Here is a 25,560-nt window from a genome sequence, read left to right on the forward strand (position 1 = left end):
AAGTTCTTGTCAGCTCTCCCCAGGAACGGTCTCTCTGAATGGGTGACTGGCCGCTCAGGGGCAGGTGCCATGGCCTGGGGCTGCCCACTCACTCTGGGATTATCTCGAATGTGCCTGTGTCCAGCGGGAACTCATGGACACTGAAACACCCCCAAAGGACTGTGTGAAGTTTGGCTTGAGACCAGCCAATGGGGCAAGAGTGTGGATGGCTTCTCTGGGCACCTGTGAGCTCCCACGAGATGATATTCTATCTCCAACCAAGCCCCAGCCCTCTCATTAGGACTTATCCCTCTCAGTGTCAGCCCTGCAAGGGGATTCACGCTGAGGACAAAAGGAACCGTCTCTCGACTGCATTTCTTAGATTCCTCATGTAGAGGGAGACTTGCAGGGTGACTGTGAATCTGAAATGCAGAGCAGGATGACCGAAGCCAAAACAAACCAAAAATGTTCATGCACGAGACGAAAGCGCCTACCTTCCAATGCCCAAAATATGTTGATGGGCTTGGAGAAGACGTCCTTGCTCTTCACCCAGCTATTGTTACGCTGTTTGGTCCAGGCAGACACAACACAGTAATAATTGCCCCTGTCTTCCTCTGTAGTCCTTTGGATCCGGAAATTGAACGTGTCCGGGTGCTCCTTAGAAAAAATGAAGTCTCCCTCCCGGGCCCGCTGCTTGCTCCGCTCTCCGTACTTGAGTGTCCAGTCCCCATTCATGACAGCCAGGAGCTCGCTGGTGACCACGTCGTCGTTGCGCCGGTTCGCTCTGTAGTACCAGGACACTGTGAAACGGACGCTCGCCTCTGGGTTCTTCACATCCACTATCCGGCATTCCAGCTCGGTGAGGTCGTCTGAGAACTCAGGGGCCTTAGAAGCATTCAGGTACACCTGATAGTCTGGTTCTGAACAAGAGGGGGCCAGGATAAAAAAAAAAAAATCCATCAATCAAATCAGACACAGCAATTTCCCAAGAATTAACAAAAAGAACAAGACAAGCACTATTCTTGTCCTGATGATTAAATGCCCATCCTACCAACTATAGTGAAAGAAATAGAAGTCTTTACAGTGCACAGGAAGGATCCTCTGAGGTCGTCACAAAACTTGATATCACAAGTTTTGTTATCACAAAACTTGACAAGCACTGGCCCCACTATGACCCTCAAGAAAAACTCCCAAGGCCAGAAACTAAATATCTCCAATCAGAGTCTTTATCTTCCCAGAGGGTTGGGGTCGGCTGTCAGTTTCCCCTGGAGGTTAGTCTTTTGAAAATCTCTTAACTGGTATCCATGCTCGACCAACATGTCCTCTAGCATGCCAGGCAATGCCCAGAGACCTCCAAAGCCCCCACTGGAAAATCTCAGAATCTCAGTATACATTTTGTTCTTGAGGCCAGTCAACCCCCCTTGGCTCCGGTTCCTGCCATCCTTGGCTTTGGCCTAAAGGTAAGGTCCTCATTTCCCCATGTGTGTTGGTTGCTCAGTCATGTCCACCTCTTTGCGACCCCATGGACCGTAGCTGGCCAGGCTCCTCTGTTCATGGGATTCTCTAGGCAAGAATACTGGAGTGGGTTGCCATTCACTTCTGCAGGGGATCTTCCCAACCCAAGAGATTGAACCCAGGTCTCCTGCATTGCAGGCAGATTCTTTACCCTCTAAGCCACCAAGGAAGTCCCCATGTATAGCCATACTTGAACTCCCCAAATAGCATTTTTTTTTTCCACTGACACATGTAACGCTCCCATTCAATTCTGCCAACCGTGAAGCTAGCTCACTGTGATCCTGGCTTTAGTACAGCCTGCTCATGATGACCACTCTGCTTCTCGCCAGGCAGGTTCTGATGAGGGAGGGAGGGAAGTCAGCGTTCTCCTCATGTCCCCACCGCCACTGTCACAGTCCGGTTATTTTTCACTTGTATAAAAAGCCCTCCTGCTACAAGGGTCATGTAGGCATCTAATCCATTTTTGCAACTCAACATTTCACAGCCTCCCAGAAACTCCTACCGGGGAGCCTTCACACTTCCTTCCCTCCACCACCACCCTCTCTGGGTATCACACCTAGTCATCTGAAGTCCTCTGTTCACCACAGTCTCACACCTCTGGTGACCTGTCTGCCGAGGCCTCTCCTCTTGACTTCCCTACAAATGCGCTCTCATTCTTTCATCTCCTCCGTGCCCCCTTCCTGGGTCCCCAGAGTGTGACATCCTTTCTCTGTGCTCCCATAAGCAGCAACTTACTCCCTGCTTGAAGGTCTTGTCCCCAAGCTCCAAATACACAGCCTTCTATGCAGTAGTCACTTGGTGTGAAGCCTTTTAAAAAGGCTACATTTTTCTCCTGTAGCACTTTGCCTGTTAGGAGACAAATAATTCTACCTACACAGAATTTTCCATTTGCCAATACGGTATTCACATCACTTCCATCAGACAGTTTAGTTTTATTTAATGTTGCTTTTATTTATGACTCATACAAATTATAAACTGCTGAGGTCAAGGAACTGTTCTTTTGTGATTTATACTTCTAACGAAATGTATAACATCATGACTTCCCCAAGAGTGATTCAGTGGCCAGGAAATGGAAAGAACTCAAAATCCTAATTCCCTCAAATGTCATATTCACAAGCATTTAGTTGCAAGTGAGGCTGGACCCCGTGCCACAAAAAGTTCAATCAATGCTGCTCTGCCTGCCGATGAGAGAATGTCCTCAGTGACATGGATGTTACAGAGAAACACACTAGAATGTCATCTGCCACCTTGTCTCAGAGGTGAATGTGTTGAAGATGCATCGCTGGGGGGTTTCCTGGCCCTGGGCAGAGTGCTAACACACACATTGCCTCTCCAGCAACTGCTGACTCTGGAGCACTGAAATGTCACATGCATAAGGCAAGGCTTTCCCAAATGACCCCACATCCAGGGTTTCAGATCCTTCCCTCATGTCAGAGTTTGGCACGGCAGCAGGGGTGAGGACAAGGTCAACCAAGTTTACTTAATGCAGAAAGGACAGAGTTGAACAGGTCGTGCGTGCAGCAAGACTGCCCTCCTCAGTCCTGGCAGGACCAACCACGAACACCGTATCACTCAGGGTCCTCTCAAAGCAGGAGCAACCTGCTGCGCTCTGAGCCTTCCCATGGGTCACCACACTAACCTGAACAACAAACCGTGAAGCCGTAAAGAGCAGTGGCGAGGAGCCAGGGGTCTGGAAGACAGACTGGGTCTGAACCTGACTGTGCCATGACTGGCTGTGTGACACTGGGCAGATTACTCAACCTCTCTGGTGGCTCATCTGCAAAACTGGGGGGAATGACAGTAACACCTCATGATGTTATCATGAGGATTAACAGGTAACATACAGGTGAAAGTGCTTAGACTGGTTGCTTAGTTCTGGGGGTGGGCGGAGGGAGGGTGTACTGGCAGAGGCGGGTGGGGAGCGAGATGAACTGGGTTGCAAACATGTTATTGCTGAGATCCAATGGAGACACCAAGTCAAGATGCCAAGGACAAAGCTAGATGCCATCATTTGAACCTGGAGACTAAGAAAGAGCTGAGGCCAAAGCAGGGGAACGAACACACACACTCCCTTCCCCAAACAAAGACAGCCGGATCCTCCCCTTACCTTTCCAACCACTGCTCCTGGAACCACACCCCATTCTTCACTCCCCTGTGCCCATTCCCACTCTCCATGCAGATGGTCCCTAAGTCTCTCAATTCTACCTCCTCAGCATCTCTGCCACTCCTCGACGTCCAGAGCTCACATATAGTAGGTGCTTGATAGATATTTGTGCATAGAAGTGAAAACCTCACAACTGCCACTCCCATCCTGGCTCTCTGCCTCCATCCAAGACTATTGTGATAACCTTCCAACGTGCCTCCCAGTTCACACCAGCACCAGGGCATCTGTTCAAGAAGGCTGCCACGGCTTTTCCTCTCATCTACTGAGTAAGGGCTTCCCGGCTAGCTTAGCAGTAAAGAATTCTGCCAATGCAGAAGACGGGTTTGATCCCTGGGTCGGGAAGATCCCCTGGAGAAGGGCATGGCAATCCACTCCAGTATTCTTGCCTGGAGAATCCCATGGACAGAGGAGCCTGGAGGGCTCTAGTCCATGGGGTCACACAGAGTCAGACACAAGTGAAGCAACTGAGCACGCACACGCACCGAGTTAAGAACACGCTCCCCAGCCTGCTATTCAAGGCCCCACAGAACGCGAGTCTAGCCGCTCTGTCCAGCCCCACTGCCCACTTCCCTCAGTATCCACTCTGGACTCCACTCCCTCATTGCCTCCTCCGCCTTCTTCCTGCTCTCGCCTCTGCCTGATCGCATGGGACACCTGCTGAGTCAGGCGCTGAGTAAATGGCTGAACAGATTCCTCTCCTCCGCTCCCCACAGAGCGTCTAAGTCTGTGTATTCAAATGTGGAGCAAGGACAGCACAGGGGCTGCAGCACGTGTGCATCTGGTCACAGGGATTCCAGCTTGGCAGAAGAGCAAAGTCTCTTCGTTGACAGGCTGGTCTCCTTGTTCTCTGTTAAAACTAAATCTTAGGTCCCCAGAGGAGGAACCTAATTAAAAAACAAACAGACACGTGGATTTTTGTGAACTTACAAGGCCTAAGTTACAGTGGTTTAAAGCAGTGGCCCCTAATCTTTTTTGGCACCAGGGACCAATTTCGGGGAAGACAATTTTTCCATGGACTGTGAAAGGGGGGAGGTGGTTTTGGAATGACTCAAGTACATTACACTTATTATGCACTTTATTTCTAACCCAATGCCACTGGTGATCTAACAGGATACCGGTCTGAGACCTGGAAGTTGGGGACCCCTGGTTTAAAGGACGCACAAAGGTCATCTGAACTATCCCCCAGCCTTGGAGATCGTCTTTCAGACTTAGACTCCTAGAGAAGATAGGACTTCACTGCATCAGACTGGTAGGGGTGTGCGTAGGTTCTTATTTCCTTTTTGTTTTGGTGCATGTGTAGAAACCTTCCTTTATTGCTGTTTCACAAGTTGGCAGAGACTGGGCCTGTTCCTCATGGTCCAAGGTACACAGACCTCACTCTGAACAGACACAGCCTCTCCTACTGGACAGGAAGGCCTCCTTTGAACTCACCAGCCCATCCCACCTCTACTTCTTATTCAGCAAACGTTCACAGAGACCCTACCACCTGCCAGCCTCCCTGCTCTCTAAGGACTCTCCTTGAACATTGCCTTGAATTTCAGTTACATGTCTGTTTGCCTCATGGACCTTCATTAGGGCCCTTCACTGGGTCTGGGACCCCCTACTTGATTCATCTGTGTGTGCTGTGCATACAGTGCCTTGTACATAAAAGACAGTAACACACTTGCTGAATTGGACTAAATTTAATACTTTGCATAAAAATGCTCATTTTCAGCATAAGCATTCCACTACTGATTACTGCTATATTCTGCTTGATCTCATCAAGAAATCATGTAAGAACGTAATGGTGCTTATGTTTAAAAAATGCTTATCAGTGAAAGATGCATACTAAAGTATTTAATGGCAAAATGACATGATGTCTGGGATGTGTTTTAAATTCTTTCAGAAGGAAAAAAAAGAGGGCAGCAGGGGAAAAAAAGAGAGAGAGAGGAACAGGGTGTGTGTGTGTGTGTGTATCCAGGGTGTGTGTGGGTATGTGTGTGTGCGTGCGTGTGTGTGCACATGTGTGTGCGTGTGCGTGCACGTGTGTGTGTGTGTATCCAGGGAGTGTGTGTGTGTGTATCCAGGGTGTGGGTGTGTGGGTGTGTGTATCCAGGGTGTGTGCATGTGGGTGTGTACATCCAGGGGAGGGAAGACAGATAAGTAAGATTAGCAAAATACCAGTAATTGTTGAAGCTGGTGGTTTGTTCTACTACTGTGTAAACTTCTGTTTCAAAAGCTTAAAACAAAGAGCCCACCCACATAGTCAACCCTTTCACAGAATACTGAGGCCACTCTAAGGCACGACATCACTAACCTTCCAGAAACAAAGATCTCCCCCTAACCTGTCTCCCAGGTCAACCTGCTCACTTACACATCACCTCCCGAAGCTTTTGCCTCCCATAGTGCAAACCCTATCACCTCTAAGAAAGACTTTATTTTTTGATTATGGATTATTAAACTCCTTTGTTACTACTTTCAAGACAATGAAAATATTCAGGATTATTGGCTAGTGTGTAAAAGCAGGCATTTTGTGCCTACTGCGTGCAGGACCCTGAACTGGGGGTTTCCATGGATTACCTCCTCCTTTTACTCTCACAATTCTGTGTGGAAAGTACAAGAATACTAAGAACTGGAATGTGTGCAGGGCCTCCTGTAAGCCAGGGACCACGCCATGTACTTTCCTTGCAATCTCGTTTAATCTTCAGAATATCCTTATGTAATAGGTACTACTTATTTACGTACATTTCCTAAACAAAAACAAAGCTAAAACCAGAGCTCAAAGGTTAAGTTCAAAGACTAAGGTCTTGCATGGTGTAGGGGAGCAGAATCATAGGAGAGGCTCCTGCTCCATGGCCTGGCTTCCACTAGCGCCAAACTGCACAATATCATTACACACCCAAAGATTAATGCTTCTCAAGGCCGGCTCCATCCCAGAAGACAAGAGTGATGATAACAGCTGAGGCACTAATCCCGAACTGTGTACAGTGCCATGTTCTAATACCCACTTTGAAGCTTAGTTAACTTGGGAGAGCTAATTAGATGAACAGGCTGCACGCACATGTCAGAAGAAACAGCAGGAACTGGGCCTTGGCTTCTGCCAGTGCCGATTTTACCATCCTGCTGGGCAGGTACTTTAGAGGCAGCTGAATGAGCTGACTGTCAAAGAGCTGCCACCATCATCATTGGTATGTGCATGCATGCTCAGTTGCTAAGTCGTCTCTGACTCTCTGCAGCCCCATGGGCTGTAGCCCGCCAGGCTCCTCTGTGCATGGGATTTCCCAGGCAAGAATACTGGAGTGGATTGCCATTTCCTCCTCCAGGGGATCTTCCCAACTCAGGGATCGAACTCACGTCTCTTGTGTCTCCTGCAACGGCAGGTGGATTCTTTACCATACATTTAAATATTCTCTAACATTTAAACAGAGAAGACTATAAATAAGCAGCTGTTATTGGGGGTGGGGGGGCGCTTTATCCCACTTAGGAAAGCGGTTATTATGAGGCTGCATTCAGCATTATGGATTTCAGGGCAACAGAGATAACATTATTTGAATGGGATACCAATGCCCCACACCCAAAGTCACACTTGTGCCATTTTGTTTTTTCTTTCTTCACCCTCACTCACTCCTCCCAGAAAAAGAAGAAAAAGTTATCAGATTTGGCGGGGGGGGGGGGGGGGGGGGGGGGGTGGGGGTGGGGGTGGGGATAAGGGCTAGGTGTGCTCAACTCGGCTCCTCTTTGGACCCACACATTCCTCGTTCTCCATGTCCTAAGACACCTCCAACGGCTCATTTTTTTCCCACGACTTATTTAGTTAAGAGCCTGATGGAGAAGAGCATGTTCTATAGCGACTCTTCCTCCAAAACACTAATCAGTAACTGCCACTGCCACCATGAAAATGTACGGAGCACCTAAGTGCCAGGCACTGCCCTCAGGCACTTCACATGCAATATCCCACAAAGCCAAGAAAACCAAAGCTTAGAAACCACAGGCGTCAAGCCCGAGGCAGCAGGCCTAGAAGGTGGTGGAGCAGGACTCCATCTCTCTTTGGCCTTCAGAGATAATCTTGGACAGACAGCAGATTGTAGTTGCCTGTAAAATTCTGCAGATCTAAACCTTATCTTCTATAGATGGCAAAGAACTTTCAAATCTCTCCCAAGTACTTAGCAGATTAACAGCTCCTTTTAAAGAAAAATAATTACCTTCCTCACTGGCTCTCGGCTGGAAGAGGGGACAGTCCTGAAGTGGAGAAGAATGCAAATTAAGTGCTTAAACTGGAATAGCCTCCTCCCGCTCTCCTATCTGAAGCCGGTAGAACCCTCTCCAATTAACACCACGGAAGTCTGGGACTTCGGGCAGACAGCTCAACCATGAACTGATTAGTATCCAACTCTTGCCAAGGGCTCATTTAAGACATCCGATAGCAGAGAGAGATGGCTTAATATGCAGAATAACCAGTCATTCCTCCAGATTCTCTATAGTTTTAGCCGTATACTAAATGGGATAGACACAAGGCAACAATTGTCCTCTGTAGTAACTCAGCTTCTTAGAAAAACTCCTTCACACTTAAGGTTTATGCCCTTGGCTTTTATAGGGAATGGATATAAGAAACATCCATTTAAACAATCACCTAGAGTTTTTGTAAAAGAACAATAGAAAGCACTGTCTGTTATGTTATCCGATGCCCCTTAAAGAAAAAGCACGTGATATAGTCAGTGCCAAGAAAAAGTTTGTTTCTCTTTTGTTTGTTTTCCCTCATCAGAATAGGACTGCATAATCACATCTCTTTTTGCCTCAACTCTCCAAAACTTCAGAGGCAAATTCAGTGCTCAAATGCAATAACTAATTCATCCCAACCATCTTGCCATATCTATTCTTTGATTTTTTTTTTACCCCTTTTGATCTTGATTTTATTTTTGTGCCTCCTGCTTTAAATTGGACTTCGTTTTGCAAGCCAACTTTTATCTTTTTCCCTTCAAAACTAGGACATCCATCTTAAGTAAAGAGGCTTTTCTTACCCTCTAAGAAAAATCATAGTCCTCCCAGATGCTACAAGTGCTCTTGGACTTCACAGACCCATTCATGTCTTTGCCCTAATCGGTCTGGTTAATAAGGTGAACATGAGAAGACCCCAATCAGCTTCAACCCCTCACCTACTTAGTGCACCAACGCCAAGCAAATAAGAACAAGGACCACCCAGCTTTTAGGATTTTATGCTCTTGAGCTTCAGGAGTCAAGCTGATTCCCAACGTCAAAATGTTTCCACACAGGATGACAATACTTGGAACAGACACCGCCCTTAAGATAAAAACACTTAGGACAGACTTGACCCACAGCCATAATTCTGTCCAAGCCATTCTAAACAATTTTTTTTGAAATAAAAGAAACAAGCATTAACCACACGTAGATTCTATTTTCCAAAGAGAGCTGCAGTAACGTTTCCCATTTCACATGTCCTTTTTGCAAAGTGACCTTGCTAGTCTCCCATTAAGAGATGGGGTCTCTTTCTCTACTCCTTTGAACTTGGACAAACTCTGTAGTGGCCCTGGCCAACAGGAAACAGTGGAAGTGTGTTGTGCCAGGCCCAGGGATAGCTTTTAACCAGCCTGGCACTTCCACTTCCTGTGTCTTGGCAGTCAGCTGCCATAAAAGGAGCATGACTGTCCCGAGAAGACAGTGCCATAAAAAGCACCACATGGAAAGGGTCTGGATGAGACACCACGTGGGGACAGAGAGAGATGCCCCAGAACATGGTGACACACGCGTGAGAAAGCCATCCCGAAGGGGACCCCCAGCCCGAACTGTCCTAGCTGTCACCATGGGCATCGGAGATGAACCTGGACTCGTTCCCGAATTCCTGACCCTCAAAATTGTAAGCAAAACGAAAATCAGTGGTTTTCAAATGGGGACTGGGACAGTGTCTTAACTCACACTATTGTGAGGATCAAATATTTAATGCATGAAAAGCCTCTGGCCCAGTCCCTGGCATGCAGTAAGTGTCCAACACATGGTAGTGATCATTTTTAACTGGTCTAAGTAACAAAACTGAGCATTTTGAGTCATACCTGCATAGGGAGCCGGCTTTCTCCAGAGCTCTTTTGTGACAACACTCCACAGTCACACAACATAAGATGACCTATATAAACAGAACACTTCCTGTCTTATCGCCACCTCAGCTACCTCCAACAGGCCGCGTGTGGCATGGGATCGACATGCGTATGCATACATGCTGTAAACCTAGAGAATGTCACATAGTGTCAAGCCACGCATGATCTCTGCCGGGCAGAGAATCCTTTCGGGAGGTCCTGGGGGAAGGTCTACTGCTGCACTCATGCCCAACTCGCCTTCTGACAAATGTCCAGGGAGCTTCGTGGTATGAGTCGCAGGCACACGGAAGGAGAGATTTAAGGAAGACAAGAATACCACTTACACTCCTGGCAGGTTTACCCATGTGCCCCTGAATATTCTGAGCTGAACATTACTGCTTTCTTTGCCATTCTTCTTTTCTGATGCACATATTTTAACATATCCATGTGTAGGTGCTGCCTTATCTCCCCATCTGCCCAGTGTTTACCGACTGTCCATTACTTGCAAAGGTTCAGGATGGAGGTGGGAGGGTAGGTCAGCCAGGGAAAAGCGCACTGACAGCTTTCACAACAGCAGTACTGAACCCTTAGGAGAATAACTGAACCTTTCCCGGCAATTTAGTCTCCTTATTTCTTCCCACTTTCCGGAGAACACAGGCACCAACAAATCCCTCCCAGCTAAAAGAGCCCATTCCCTCCCAGAGCTCCCATCCTCTTCCTGCCAGTCCCACCATCTCGCCCCAGGGTAGGCTGGGATCAATGCAGGAGGACTTCAAAGAGGCCCTCAAATTGGAGTGCAGGCAGCACTTTCTTTAAAAAAAAAAGAGAGAAAAAAACCCCGCTGGAGCTGTGATCCTAAGTCAGTGGGGGAGGGGTGCAGGAGGCAGGGGTGGGGTCTGACAGCAGGGCACAACGAGGATTAGGGCTGTGAGACATATTCAGCTCCAGAGATGAAAACTCTTCTTTCAGTGCTGACAACATCTGTTTTATTTTGAAGGTTGCTAAGGAGAGTTCTAGCTGGGCTAACATTGTTCCAGTTCAGTACTTCATAGTGAGTCTCTTTGCGCAGGGTTCAGGCGGCAGGAATAAAAGCTCACCAGATAAACCCCGCTCCTTTCACTCTGCAGATATCAAAGAATCACTTTCCTACCAGGGATGACTACCACCCCGCCTCGTCTCGCTCTGAATTGGACGGACCCTCTGCTTACTCTCCTATTGCTCTTCCTCTCCCTGCCCCCCTTCTGTCCCCACCTGCCAACTCCCCATCTCTGCCAAATAATGGCTTATTAGGAGGAAACGAGACAGTGAATGTGCCACTAGCCTGGGAGAAGATTTCAATGCAGAGACAAGAAAGGCTGAGGAATGAGCTGGGGCTCATGGAGTGAGGATGTATGGCATTAAACAAAGGAGGAAATGATTTCCTAGCCTTTAAAGATCTGTTTTATCTCCTAGTAGAGCAATGCCCAATGCCTTCGTGTGGGCTTAGAATGGTCAGGGGACAGTAGAGAGATCAAGTTCAAAACAGGCAAGAGGCTGACCGGCAGGCCTATGTCCATCTTTGCAGCAATGGATGTGGGAAGCAAGACCCTCCACACTCCACTTGGTCCCATCCTGCCTAAGTTCACTTGCAATTAATTATAAGATGGTAACAAAATTAGCAAAAGCACTCAGAAAAATAAGAGATGGGGAGGATGACAGTGGTAAAAAAAAAAAAAAAGAAGAAGAAGAAAAGGATATGACAGTGACCTTCATATATATGACAAGTAGCAATTGCATGAGTGGCAAGGTGGGCAACAGTTGAAGGCCACTCCGCTTCTCCCCAGGGAATCAGACTTGGGGGGAGGACCCTCCAGAAAAGGTGGGGAAACAGGAAGGCCCTTACATTTAATTGCTATCTGCAAAAAGAAAAATCATTCTGGGATGCCAGGGCATTCAGTGAAAAAACTGTGTTCCGTTAGCTGAAGGAATTCTTTTTCTTCCCTGGGCTTTAGAAAAGCAGCAGCTCCTCCTACCAGAGAATACCTAGGCGTCTAGGGAAAAGAGAGGGAGAATGGCAGTGCGCTCCCTCCAACAAAGATCCATTTCAAAGAGCCAATCAGCAGGACTCCCGACCTTGCAAATCTCTGACCACAAAAGGAAACTGTATCCTCTCAAATGAGGGTATTGAGACAACTGAGGCCACATCATCTAAACATCCCCCTCGACTGCCAGATTCTGTTTCAGCCAGTTTTGCTTTCTCTCCTCCCCAGCTTGGGATCTATCCAGGAGAAAGTATGCTTGTCGATATCAAGAATGCCACAATGCAAAACACACAGCTCCTTGACTCCTCTCCAGATCCCAGGGGAAGGATTAAGCCAGAGAGGTGAAGAGCCACCCTCCAAAACCACTTACCTAGCCAGGTCACAGTCACTGCAGCCGGAGCCGACACGGCCTCCGCCACCTTGTGCCAGGTCCTGTTGTGTCCGGGGGTCCAGAGTGCCACATGGCAGAAATAGTAGCCAGCATTTTCTCTGCTGACATCTCGAACCAGTAGATGGTAGGAGCGCACATCCATGTGACTCAGGGCCACACGAGGAGAGCTGTGCACCAGGGAGTCACGGTCCAGCCGAGCCAGCACACGGGAGCCAGGCAACGTGCTGTCGGGCGTCCGGCTGAAGGACCACGTCACCTCAGGTCTGACATCGTCCGCTCGGTCCGTCGTGATGTTGCAAGCCAGGCCCAGGTCCTTGCCTTCAGCTACAGACACATTCCTAGCCACAGCCGCTCGGAGAACTGGAAAACCAAAAACAAGGACATTGAGATAATCTCAGTTACATCTGCTGCTTCCACCCCATCCCCTTAGATCACCTCCTTTTACCTTCTTATGTACGAGATTCAAGTTAGGAGACTTTGTGCAGTTTTATGTGCTTGAGAAATGTACTGAGTAAATGAACGAATATTTCTTTTTATTGCATTAAAACAATAACAGCAGCAAACACTTATATAGATGCTTCTACATACCAGGTACTCTTCTGAGTGCTTTATAAATGTCATCTTCAAAACAACCCTACGAGGTGGTTCTATTATCATCTCCATTTTACCAAGAAGGCAACTGAACCACAGAGAAGTTAAGTAACTCGTCCAATGTCACACAGCTACTACTATGTGGCAGGGTTAGGATTCAAATTCAGGCTGCCTGACTCTAGGGACTCTGCTCTTCAGTGTTATACCATCATTATGTACATTATCATTTGAAAACAACTCTGTTGAACATCACAAAACTAAATTTATATTTTCTCCACATGCATGATAGACTTGGGTGACTTTCAGAAAAAGGATAAGTCAGCTCTGGCTGGTACATACTGTCATTCGGGGGCTAGGAGACGGAGGGTGGAAGTGAGGGTAAAACCATCTTCTGGGTGAAACAGGGTTGGGGATGTAAACAGAAGGACTGGGAAAGGAAAACCAGACCACATGCCTAGCAGGTCAAGTCTCCCAAATGCAATGTACCTAGAGCATCATTCATGCTGTTCTACACCCCCACCTTAAAGTCAAAGATAAAGGATATTCTAAAACCAAAGCACAGTGATTTCTGGACAATGCCACTGCCCTCTCTCATTAGTGTGGATAATTAAAAGTAAACAATATTTAGATGAAGCACTGAAGGATTTGGTGTGACAGTCCCCAGGCAGATCTGGTTTCAGCATTCCCCTGTCAAAGCTTTTTATATGGAAACATTTTATTTTATTCAAGGGATTTTTTTTTTGCAAAGAAGTTGAACATCTGTAATCAGAGTAGAAAACATTCAACACGTGGTAATGCTCTGGGAACAACTGCTTAGATGATGAGGAGCCGACACCTCCCAGGGGATTCAAGTGGAAGCACAGAACAGGCCTGATCTTCCAGCCAGGGTCGCTCAGCATCAGCTACAGACCTGGGTCAGCTCGGCGACAAATGCTGGCACTTGGTTCAGAAAAGACCCAACCTCCCGAACCCATGTGCTTTGAAGTAAATGACTTTCATTATAGATTTTTCCAAAGACTGATGATATTTCAAACTAGAGTTTCAGGTCAAGTTCAAGCTTCACTTTGATGAAGACAGAAAATGAGGTAGGCATAGTATCAGAAAAAGGAATTTAAAGTCTAATTTCTCATCACCACCCGCCTTCTTCCAAATTCTTCCTCCTCCTTCACCCCTTTAAAGGAGCCAAAAGCAATATGAGCTATCATTTGGGAGGAGTCAGGAAACTGCTGCTCGGAGCCCATGCTGCCGTCTGAACCATTCTGTGTGCAACCATGGTCAGAGGCCCTGGAATACTACCAGAGTCGCTCTCTGCCAGCCACCACCACAGCAGCTGTACAAGAAGGCCCAGGAGGGAGCCAGCCGAGAAAAGAAGCAGACAGCAACTGCGGACAGTATGCATGAAGAAAACGGATCCTTGCATTTAGAAACATCAGCATCTCTGTAACAATATAGTTCGCTTTCTAATTTTTTTCTCTGCAAGTGGCTAAATATCACATCACTCAGCACAGTTTTCACATGTTCTATGGGATTGGAGGGTTCACTACTGGGACAAGAAGAAGTACGGTGAAGGGAAAAAGGAATCAGTTCTAAGGACTCATAGAGGGGACTTCAGACAAAGTCTGTGATGGTGTAAGCTTTCTCCTACTGGATATAACTGACCCTATAAATTAAGACACCAGGCTTAGCATTATAGGGGGGTTTACTGCCACCTACATGGTACAGCCCCACCATGTAAGTCACTTTGTGCCATTTATCACAAGAATGCAATAAGAATAGTTAAGAAGCTAGCTATGGACAACTTCATAGCAGCACTATTTACTATAGCCAAGACATGGAAGCAACCTGTGTCCATCAACAGATGAACGGTTAAAGAAGATGTGGTGTATATAGACAATGGATTATTACTCAGCCATAAGAAAGAATGAAAGTTAGCCATGTGCAACAGCATGGATGGACCTGTAGGGGATTACACTTAGTGAAGTAAGTCAGACAGAGAAAGACAAATATTATGTTTCTCCTTATAGATGGAATCTAAGAAATAAACAATATACCAAAAACAAACAAACAAAAAGGCTCACAGATGCAGAGAGCAAACTAGTGGTTACCAATGGGGAGAGGAGGAGGTGGGGGAGCCAGGTAGAGGAAGGGGGGACTTCCCTGGTGGTCCACAGATTAAGAATCTGCCTAGCAATTAGGACTTGGGTTCAATCCCTGGTCAAGGAACTAAGCCCTACAACTAAGATACAGAGCAACTAAGCCTGCATGCTGCAACTACTGAGCCTGCACATCACAAGGAAAGATCCTACGTGACATACTGAAGATCCTGCATGTTGCAACTATGACCCAACACAGCCAAATAAATCATACAAATTAGTAAATACTCTTTAAAAAAAAAAAAAAAGATAGAGGCAGGGAGTCAAGAGACAAGAAGCACTAACTACTAAGTAGAAAGTAAGTAAGATTCAAGGATGTAATGCACAGCACAGAAAATAGAGCCAATATTTTAAAATAACTTTAATGGAGTAAATGGGGCCTCCCTGGTGGCTCAGAGGGTAAAGAATCTGCCTGCAGTGCAGGAGACCTGGGCTCAATCCCTAGGTTAGGATGATCCTCTGGAGAAGGGCATGGCAACCCACTCCAGTATTCTTGCCTGGATTATTTCATGGACAGAGGAGCTGATGGGCTACAGTCCATGGGGTTGGACACAACTGAGTGACTAACACTTTCACTTTTAATGGAGGAAAATCTATAAAACTATTGAATTACAGTGTTGTGAAACTGTCTTGTGACTCCATGGACTGCAGCACGCCAGGCTTCCCTGTCCATCACCAACTCCCAGAGCTTGCTCAAACTCATGTCCATCGAGTCAGTGATGCCATCCAACCATCTCATTCTCTGTCATCCTCTTCTCCTCCCGCCTTCAATCTTTCCCAGCACCAGGGTCTTTTCCTATGAGTCAGTTCTTCACATCAGATGGCTAAAGTATTGGAGCTTCAGCATCAGTCTTCCCAAACAATATTCAGGGCTGGTTTCCTTTAGGATGGACTGGTCGGATCTCCTTGCAGTCCAAGGGACTCTGAAGAGTCCTCTCCAACACCACTAATATGATATTATAAATCAAATAAACTCCAATTTTAAAAAAGAAAAGCTAGCTAGGGAGAATGCAAGTGTTTAAAATGAGAGAAAGACCATCACTCTAGTGTGGTGGTTCTTAATCCAGGATCCACAAAAAAGATCTAAGGAGTCTGTGACATGGATGTGAAAACAAATTGCCTTTCTTTTACTAACCTCTACCTGAAAGACAGCATCTCCTCTCATTATGAAACTAAGCAACAAACCAGTGTAGTATTATCTGTCCCTGGGATCTTGCTCCCAATAGAAATCACAGATATTTTCACATTACAGTTCAATTGTTGCAGATATCTTAAAATATTATTTATATTCCTCACTTACCAGAAATTACAGTAGTTGTTAGGTCTGCCACTCTATCTTATTATTTAATGCATTAATAAAACACTGGGCTTCCCAGGTGGCTCAGCGGTAAAAGAATCCAATGCAGGAGATGCAGGTTTGATCTCTGGGTCAGGAAAATCCCCAGGAGTAGGAAATGGCAACCCACTCCAGTATTCCTGCCTGGAAAATTCTGTGGACAGAGGAGGGCTATAGTCCATGGGGCCGCAAAAAGTCGGACACAACTGAGAGACTGCATACACACACACGCAATAAAACACTATATTATTATATAACAAATTTATCTTAAATATTTTTGATAACTATTTTAATGTTATTGTTTTCCTATGTCATCCTCTTTATATATTTTATTAATTAAAATATATTAACTCTGAAAAGGGCTTGTGAGCTTCAAAGGACTGTCAAAGATACCTATGCACAAAAGGCTATGCACCCTCAGGCTTGAGTAAGAGCCAGATGCTACTGCCTGCCTAACAGGCTCAGAATGTTCAAGTCTTATAACTACATTCTGGGTTTTGTGGCTTGTTGGAAATTTTTAAACAAACAAACAAACAAACCTTTACAACTGAAATTTTTGCATCTGCTAAATCTGAAACTCTTAACCCTTTCTCCTGTTAAAATAGTTGTTTGATGCAAGATGAACATCCAAGGTTTCTTATGTCAGATTCCTGACAGATCATTTCCGAAAAGGCAGGTGACCTGAATCCATCTGGAAAGTGATTTCGGCAGCCAGGAGAATCACGATTGAGTGCAACCTGTGGCCCCTCTTGTCGGCAAGAACACCTCCGACCTGCCTGACTGCCACAGTCAAGAACATTAGTCCTGCTTTTACCAAATTCAGCTCTCATGCTGTGGTGTAAATTCAGGGGCAAGTGCTCAGGACAAAACGGTTTGCAGAGGAAAAACATTTCCCATGTGTATCGTTGTCTGCTTTCCTTCCCAGCTTAGCAACATAGCAGCCATGCTCTCTTGTTTATAGTCAGGAAACAAGTCCAGCCAAGGTCTCCCCAGTTTCCAAAACAGGAGACAGCAGCAACAGCTCAAAGTACTCTGCGATCTGGCAATGTCAGACTCCCAGCAAACCGTCATCCGACCACCCGCAGCAGGGACATCCCCCTGAGAATGTCTCTTTACACCTTCCCTCTGCCGAGCCAGAAGCTCTGTGAGGCTTGGGCACGATCCTCAAGCATCTCTGACCCCAGAGCCCAGGACAGAACTCAGCACACAGCAGGTTCTCTACTCATGCTTGCTAGACACTGGCAAAAATGGCATATTTTTCATTTATTTTTATGGGTTTTTGGAAATATATTTTGCATTTTTTTAATTACTTCTCTAGTAAGAGTAAGAAGGTTTTTGGTTATTGTTTTTTAAAAAGATGGTTCACAGGTGAAAACAACTCCTTGCATATAGACCCCAGAGTTGGATGCTTGAGGTTTGCGTCCTCAAGGAGATAAGAAGAGGCCCAGCCCTAGGGAATCCCTCACCTACAAGGGGATGTCACATCAGAGGGGACCTGAAAGGCAGGCCTCGAGGACCCAAGTCGGACAGAGGTTTGGGGATGAGCCAAACACGCCCCCAACAGCTGTGGGGAAGGGCAGATCCAGGGATTGGGAAACACCAAACAAAATGAAGCCATGGGAGCAAGGTGGGGGCAGCCCCACCTCAAAGCCCCTCTGAACACCAGGCTGGACCTTGTCCTGGCACTTAAAGGGACTTAATCTTTCAGTCACAAGATTCTCTTAGTGTCTTATGTAACCTGCAGCTTCCCGTGGGTATGAATCCAGAGAAAAAGCAGCTGCAGAGCAGAGCTCAGCATTTGGCACAAAACAAATGCATCCTTTCCAAACCATCAACACCACCCTATACCCTCACCCATCAACAGGAGGTCTTCCAGGAGGAGGAGAAATCTTGTCAGAGAGGAATAAGGCTCTGGCCTAGTTCTTTACCCGGCTTCCCTGATGGCTCAGTGGAAAAGAATCAGCCTGCAACGCAGGAGACCCAGGTTAGATCCCTGGGTGGGAAAGATCCCCTGGAGAAGGAAATGGCAACTCACTCCAGTATTCCTGCCTGGAAAATTCCACGGACAGAGGAGCCTGGTGGGCTACAGTCCATGGGGTTGCAAAGAGTCGGACACAACTGAGTGATTCAACAACAACAACAAATAGTCTAAAACATGCAATTTTCAGAAGCTCACCTGTTGGCTGGATCACCACGGTGGCCACATCCACGGCTTTTTCTTGAATTTCTTGCCAGCTTCCCTGCTCCCCGATCCACTCGCTGACGATGCACCTGTAGGAGCCCTGGTCGGAGGACAGGGCCCGGGACATGGAGAGGCGGTACCCGTCGCTCCCCACAGTGTCCAGGCGTACGTCCCCGCTGCGGTAGCGCTGCTCATAGCCAGGGCCGGGTCGGAACCTGCCTTCGTGGGTCAGGGAGAGGATGCTCCGCCGGGCGGGGCCGCGCCGCACCTCCCACTGCAGCGCCAGGTGCGTGTGCAGCGGTGACGTGGTGGAGGCTGAGCACCGCAGCTCGAAGGGCTCGCCCTCGCGCAGGCTGGGGCCCGGGGAGGGCTGAGGGCTGGCGGCCACACGCAGGGCGTCGGGTAGCACTGCAGGGAGAAAGCAGAGCGGTCAGAACACTGCTGCCCCAAGCACTGGGCAAGTGCCCGCCAGCCTCCAGGCCTTGAGGGACAACTTCTTCCTCCCCTCCCCTGCTCTAATGCCCGGATGGGCCCATCTGCCCATTTCACTACATCTCTCAGCTCAGCTGACATTCTGACTTGACGAAAGACACAGCACTAATAAGACCCCCCTGCTAGAACTGGGTGGTGCAAACTCCCTTTGGGAAGCTGTGTCTTAGGCTATACTTCTGTCACCCTTAGGCAAGTCACTTAAACCCCCCTGTGCCTCGGTTTCCTCATTTCTAAAATGGGATGACAACTAGACCCAACTCAGGAAGCTGACTGAGAATTCAACTAGATATAAGGGAAGGTTCCCAGGACCGCGCTTGGTACTCAGTGATAACCAGCCATGACTGTCCAACATATCTTTGCTGGGACACAGGCTGGAGTAGGGAGCCTGGGGGATCTTCTAGAAGTTAAAGCAGTGTAATTTGCAGAGCACTAAAGTGTGGGAGAACTTCCTGCATCCCCAGGTCTAGGCAATGCCTAAGAATAACTAGGTTGAGAAGACGGTCTCTGCAGGGAGATACCCTGGGTTAAGATTTCCTTAACCCATCAAAGAAAACCGAAGCCTCATTTTTTAATTATTAGGACCCATTGGGAAAAGGCCAGGTTTAGATCAGGCAAGTGTTGGTGAGAGCTACTGAGGAAGGGAAGCCACACTTGATATAGCAGGGAGGAGGCCCCTACCAAAGAGACTGCAGGAACCACCATTTCTCAGGTTTGCCTAAGGCTGGCTGAGAGAATCCCCAAACACCACTGTTCACCATCTCCTTGGGTTTTCCTGCCATCCTACACTGGGAAATGAATTCAATTGTCCTTGAAAAGGGACTATTTTAAATAACAGAAAAAATTGCTACATTTTTAGGACATATCCCAAAGTCTTATCTCTACTGCAAATGAACATAATGCCTTTCTAGTATATACATCAGTCTGTGAGTCCAGCTAACACGACTCAGTTCCCAAGACCAGTTATCTCTGAGGCCATGGATACATATAGTTTTAAGACCTGTGAAGCTGAAGGCCAGAGAGACCCTAGATCATGCCTGGCAGCCACCAGAGGCTCCATCTGGGCAGCCAGCCAGTCTCTTTCATGGCCATCCATCTGCTTTCCTGACCCTGAGGAAAGCCTCTCCTTGCTTCTCCTTCCAAAGACTGGAGAAGAAACAGAAAGATACTGGGGCAGAGGGCAGGAAGTTCCTCCCGCAGCCTCCAGCTCCTGAAGATGGGCCTCGCACATGGAGACAAGTGTGTATCTGATCTAATGGAGGTGTAGCATGTCATGTGTGTGAGGACTATGGAAGCAATGGATCACTCCAATGCAAGAATGACTTATGAGACTCTGTTCCAAAAAAACATATTTGATTTTTGTATAGGAATGAGAAGAGGTAATGGAAGAGGTAGATTTGACATTTTAATGCTTGCATAATGGAAGTGGCTGTTTTTATCCCCTCATGAGTCTAGTTGGGGAACAGAATCTGGAATACGGTAGGAGTCAAGAAATCATTACTGAAGGAATGAATGCCTGAATCAACCCCTTCTTTTTTATATCATATCATGTAGATTTTTGCTTTCTTGATCATTTAATACACTACTACCCTGACATAATTCTTTTTGGAACAAGGCAACTAAAGGCATAATTAAGTAGTAGTAATAACAACATTAATGTTTCTATTTTGCTAGCCTCCAATTAAAATTATTTGTTCTTGCTCATTTACCAATTAGCTGTGTGATTTTAGGCAAGTAATTAACCTATGCTTTTCCATCTCCTTGTGTGTAAATTAGGGAAATACCCTGCCCTCTCTTCTTTATTGGGTTGAGAACTGAATGGGTGAGTAAATCAAACAGAACTTAGAAAAATGAAAAAACAAACAAACTCAAATATTCCAGTCATGTTAGGTGTGATTACTTGCACAGCTAGGCCCACCAGCTTGCAGTGACCACATCATGCCTTCTCTACATGACCCATATGACTTCTAGAAAACACAGGTACTTAAATCATGAAGGGCACAGAGAAAGAAAGACATGAGCTTCGAAGTATCTCTTATTCCCATAAACATGAACAGTGTCCACGTGACCGTCATCCTCGCATCCCTAACTTGACTGAGTGCTTACTATGGCACTGCTGAGGCTTCACATGTGCTAATTCACCTTGGGGGTTTCCCTGGTGGCTCAGTAGTAAAGGCTCTGCCTGCCAATGCAGGAGACGTGGGTTTGACCCCTGGGTCAGGAAGATCCCCTGAAAAAGGAAATGGTAACCCACTCTAGTATTCTTGCCTGGGAAATCCCAGGGACAGAGGAGCCTGGCGGGTTACAGTCCATGGGGTCGCAAGAGTCGGACAAGACTTAGCGACTAAATAAGAGCAGTTCACTTTGACCTTTATGGGAGGCACTGTTTTCCAGAGGAGGAAGCTGAGGCATGGGACATACAAATGGCCAGAGAGGACAAACGGGAGAGCCAGCCGTGGAGCTAAGCGCAGGCAACCTGGCTCAGAGCTGGACTCTCCACCACACACCATGCTGCCTCCAACTCACCAGCCACGAGACAGTTCTATTCACCATGGAATGAAGAGGGGGACCTCAGAGGCCCTCTGGGCCATCCTCTGCCTTTCATCAGGTAAGATACTATTACTCCCTTGGACAGAGGAGGGAGTAGAGCCCCAGGCACAGTCACTCACGGCGGGGTGGCAGAGGGAAGTACGATCCCCTGGCACAGCAATCCCCCTCCTCCCACGAGGATGTACCTTTAACCTGCACTGTATCCTCATAGTTGCCCTGCATGGTGGCGTCCGTGCTGGGGGTAGAGCACTTGTAGTGGCCCTGGTCGGGGTGCTGGACATTCTTTATGTGCAGCTCCACCGCGTCGTTGGCTGTCCGCCGCAGCAGGATGTCGCCCCTCTGCAGGCGCTCGCGGTACTGTTGGGCTGGGAAGCCCGCTTCCCAGGTGCTGGCAAGCTCCACGAAGCTGCTGCCCGAGGCCGAGAAGCTCCAGTCAAAGTTCTGCTCGCTGGGGCCATCGTAGTCACTGACGTTGCAGGGGATGACCAGCTCGGTGCCCACTACCCGCACCAGGCTGCCCGCAGGGACCCTCACCACGCGCCCTCGGCAAAGAGCTGCAACGACAAGAAGTGAAAAGAGGGAGGCTTGAATCCAATAAGCTCTTCCCGAAATAAATGTGGCAAGCCTGTGGGCGCTTCAGCTCCCAGGCACATAATGGAAAACATAACACTGACCAGCGTGCTGCCAGTGTCTGTGCAGAAGAAGGTTCAGCCCACCCCAAGGACCCTGAGCCAGGAATAGCCCACTGCAGTGAGTATCTCTCATGCACCAGTCTCCTAGGATCAACAGGGAGGAAGACAGGTACTAAAAGTAGGCTAACTATAAATTTGAAGAGCTTTCTCCCTCCCGTTACTATTTAACCTACTGTGATCACTCAATGTGATGTGGAAATATTTTAGGTTTTGTGTGAAAGAAAAGGACACAGCTAATCAAGTATTTACATTTCTGCCCACCCTATATCAACCCGCTTCCCTAGAGACCATTCCCCAGGGCTCCTGAGACCTGATTTACAATGATGGATGCCAATTTTTTAAATCCTGAAGCAGCCTGCTGATAAAATGATTTAACTCTGGTTATCTGACATCGCCTATAAATTAATTTTAAAATGTGACGACTCTACTAAGTATTAATTTTCTATTTTCTGGCTCATTTCCTTCTCTCTACTCTTCGCCCTGATCCAGATGCAGAATGAGGCTAGGGAAGCACAAAGAGAGAGAGTGCATGCTCTGGCCTGTTGCTGGGCATTGGTAGGAATGCAGCAGCTTACTGGGGATAGGCCGGGTGGACAACACCAAGAGTTCACTGGCATTTCCCGCCCCAAGAGCACAGACCTCTCGGGCCTCTGGGCGGGCCCTTGGGGCCTGTCATGGGTGTCCTTTAAGATAGCTTCTTTGTGATGAACTTTGGCACATTCTCTGTAGTGAGTTTACTACCTGTGTAAGCATTTCAATTTGGACCAAAAGAACTTGCACGGTTCTTTCCTGAGGTTCTATGAATATGCCCAGCATCAAGATATACAGGAGAAAGGGTGGGCTCTGAAATCAAGGGGTGTGTGTGTGTGTGTGTGTGTGTGTGTTAGTCTCTCAGCTGTGTCCGACTCTTTGTGACCCCATGGACTGCAGACCACCAGGTTCTTCTGTCCATGGAATTCTCCAGGCAAGAATATGGAATGGATGGCCATTTCCTCCTCCAGGGGACCTTCCAACCCAGGGATCGAGCCCAGGTCTCCTGCGTTACGAGCAGATCTTTACCGTCTGAGCCACCAGGGAAGCCCTGAAATCAAGGGGACCTGAGTTGAAATTTGAGAGACTTCTTTTAGCTTTGGCTTCCTCGACAATAAAATGAGGCAAGAAGGAGTCATTGAGCTGATGAAATAAAACGGCTAGCTGAGACTCCATCATGTAAGAAGAGCTCAACCAAAGGGATCTTCTATTATTTATTTTCAATTTTGTGTTTCTGTCACTTGTTCTGGGTGGAGTTGTGTCTCCCTACCACCACCTCCCCATTCATATGCTGAAGCCCAGGCCCTCAGCACCTCAGAATATGACCTTATTTGGGAATAGGTTGTTGCAGTTGTGATTAGCTTAACTGTGATGAGGTCACGCAGAGAAGAGTGTGCCCCTGATCCAATGACCAGCATCCTTAAAAGGGGGGGAGAGTGCTAGGTGAGGCTCAAGGAAGAGATCTGTCTACGATCCAAGGAATGCCCTGCACCCCAGACTCAGGGACAGACACCGAGGCTGAAACCAGGTCCGAGTCCTCCTGGTTCATTTCTGCTGAAACTTCTCAGAAAGACATTTTCACCTCCTTTGGGATCAGGGTCTTAAAGGGATGCTTTGCTCTGAAACAGCACATGGGCAGCCCTCTTGACTAGGCAAGAAAGCGGTCTATGGCAGAAGAGACTCAGGCCAACACCAGGAGAGGCGCAAGGAATGTGTCCTCCTGACAGATAGCCTCATCTGAGCCACTAGATTTGGCGACACCCTCTACGTCATTCCACACTTGCCCATGCACACACATGTGCACGTCTTCCCCAGACATTTCAATTCCTTACAATTCCACTCACATTTATGGTCCTTAAGCTAATATCTGTCACTGGCAACTCAGGGCATTGAAATAAAACATACCTACCCAACAGTGAGGTCATCATCACCACAGTTCACAAAAGAAATAGGCGATCTTTTTTACATTTAATTTCAGAGATGACCGGATAATCCTAAATCTCACAGAGACCCTTCAGAAGGAAGGTCACAGTGGAGACCTGTAAGAGGGGTCACAGCCTAATGCTTTTTTCCTCGTGCCCAGTGTCCTCTTCTGTGAAGTGGACACATGACCCCTTAGGGCTTTGTAAGGCTTAAATGAGCCACAGAGCCCCCATGACAGGGCATGAAATTCGGTAAGGCTCTGCTTTGCAGGCGGCATCTATAATAAACTTGATCACATTCATTCACTTTGTTTCCCCAGCAGGTTTACAAAGGAATTTCCTGACGTGTCAATCTTTGCAATTCCTAGCCCTTGTCAAGAGGCTAACCAGGTTAATAACCAGCTCAACAGGGCCCTTCAGCATGAGGCTATATTTCTTGTAAAGTCTCTGTCTTTATTCTTAGTGAGCAGAGCTTGGGGGACAGCCGGTTCATCTCAGCTCTCCAGTCCTGCTTCCACACACAGCTGCCCAAATCATCTTTTAAGGCATAAATCATGTCACTTCACTGGTCAGAAGTCCTTCACGGCTCCTCATCACCTGCAGGATTCACTCTATCTTCCAGGTCCCCTACTGTGATCCCCCTGGTTCAAGCTACCTTCCCTCTCACCTGAATTATTGCAACAGTCTCCCAACTGGCTGCCCACCTGCCCTCCACTCTCAACATGGCCAAGCCATCTTTTAACAACTCAAGTTGTCTGACACCTTTACTCTGTTCAAAGCTTCAGATAAAAGGCAAGACCTCACAGGACCCGGCCCTTTTTGCTTCTCCACCCTCCTGCTCCTCCTTCCACTGTACTCTAGCCATCCTTAACTCCTAAGACTCTTGAGCGAACAGAACTACTCCAACCTCAGGGTTTCTGTGCATTGCTAAGTCCAGAACATTCTCAGATGCTCACCATGCTCCATCATCAGCTCCACATCTCATTACAATGTCGCCTCCCCTTTCCTGACCATCTTAAAATTGCACATACCCATTTGGCCACCTCATGAGAAGAGTTGACTCACTGGAAAAGACTCTGATGCTGGGAGAGATTGGGGGCAGGAGGAGAAGGGGACGACAGAGGATGAGATGGCTGGATGGCATCAGAGACTCAATGGACGTGAGTCTGAGTGAACTCTGGGAGTTGGTGATGGACAGGGAGGCCTGGCGTGCTGCAATTCGTGGGGTTGCAAACAGTCGGACACGACTAAGCGACTGAACTGAACTGAACTGATCCTTATTCTTGTTGTATTTTCTTGTCACTTATCAATAATACTCTTTACGTGTATCCATATATTTTTACTATTATTTATCATCCACCTCCTCCCACTAGAATGTAAGGACTATATGAGCTGCGATTTTTACCTGTTTCCTTTGCTCCTGAATGCCAGTGCCTAGAACTGGACCTGATAGCAGATGTTCAGAAAATATTTGCTAAAT

The 25,560-nt window shown here is 47.3% G+C and overlaps 1 protein-coding gene across 1 annotated transcript in view; it reads right to left on the reverse strand.

The window, feature by feature from the left end:
* PTGFRN (prostaglandin F2 receptor inhibitor) overlaps positions 1-25,560 on the reverse strand; it is an 83,384-nt gene that overhangs the window by 25,199 nt on the left and 32,625 nt on the right. The window contains exons 2-5 of the mRNA XM_052636792.1: positions 21,622-21,990; positions 18,392-18,805; positions 12,115-12,495; positions 474-899 (exon numbers count right to left, since the gene is read on the reverse strand). Of these exons, the coding sequence (XP_052492752.1) occupies positions 474-899; positions 12,115-12,495; positions 18,392-18,805; positions 21,622-21,990 (1,590 nt within the window). The remainder of the gene's footprint in view (positions 1-473; positions 900-12,114; positions 12,496-18,391; positions 18,806-21,621; positions 21,991-25,560) is intronic.

This window comes from Budorcas taxicolor, chromosome 3, assembly GCF_023091745.1.
Source record: "Budorcas taxicolor isolate Tak-1 chromosome 3, Takin1.1, whole genome shotgun sequence".
Lineage (NCBI taxonomy): Eukaryota > Metazoa > Chordata > Mammalia > Artiodactyla > Bovidae > Budorcas > Budorcas taxicolor.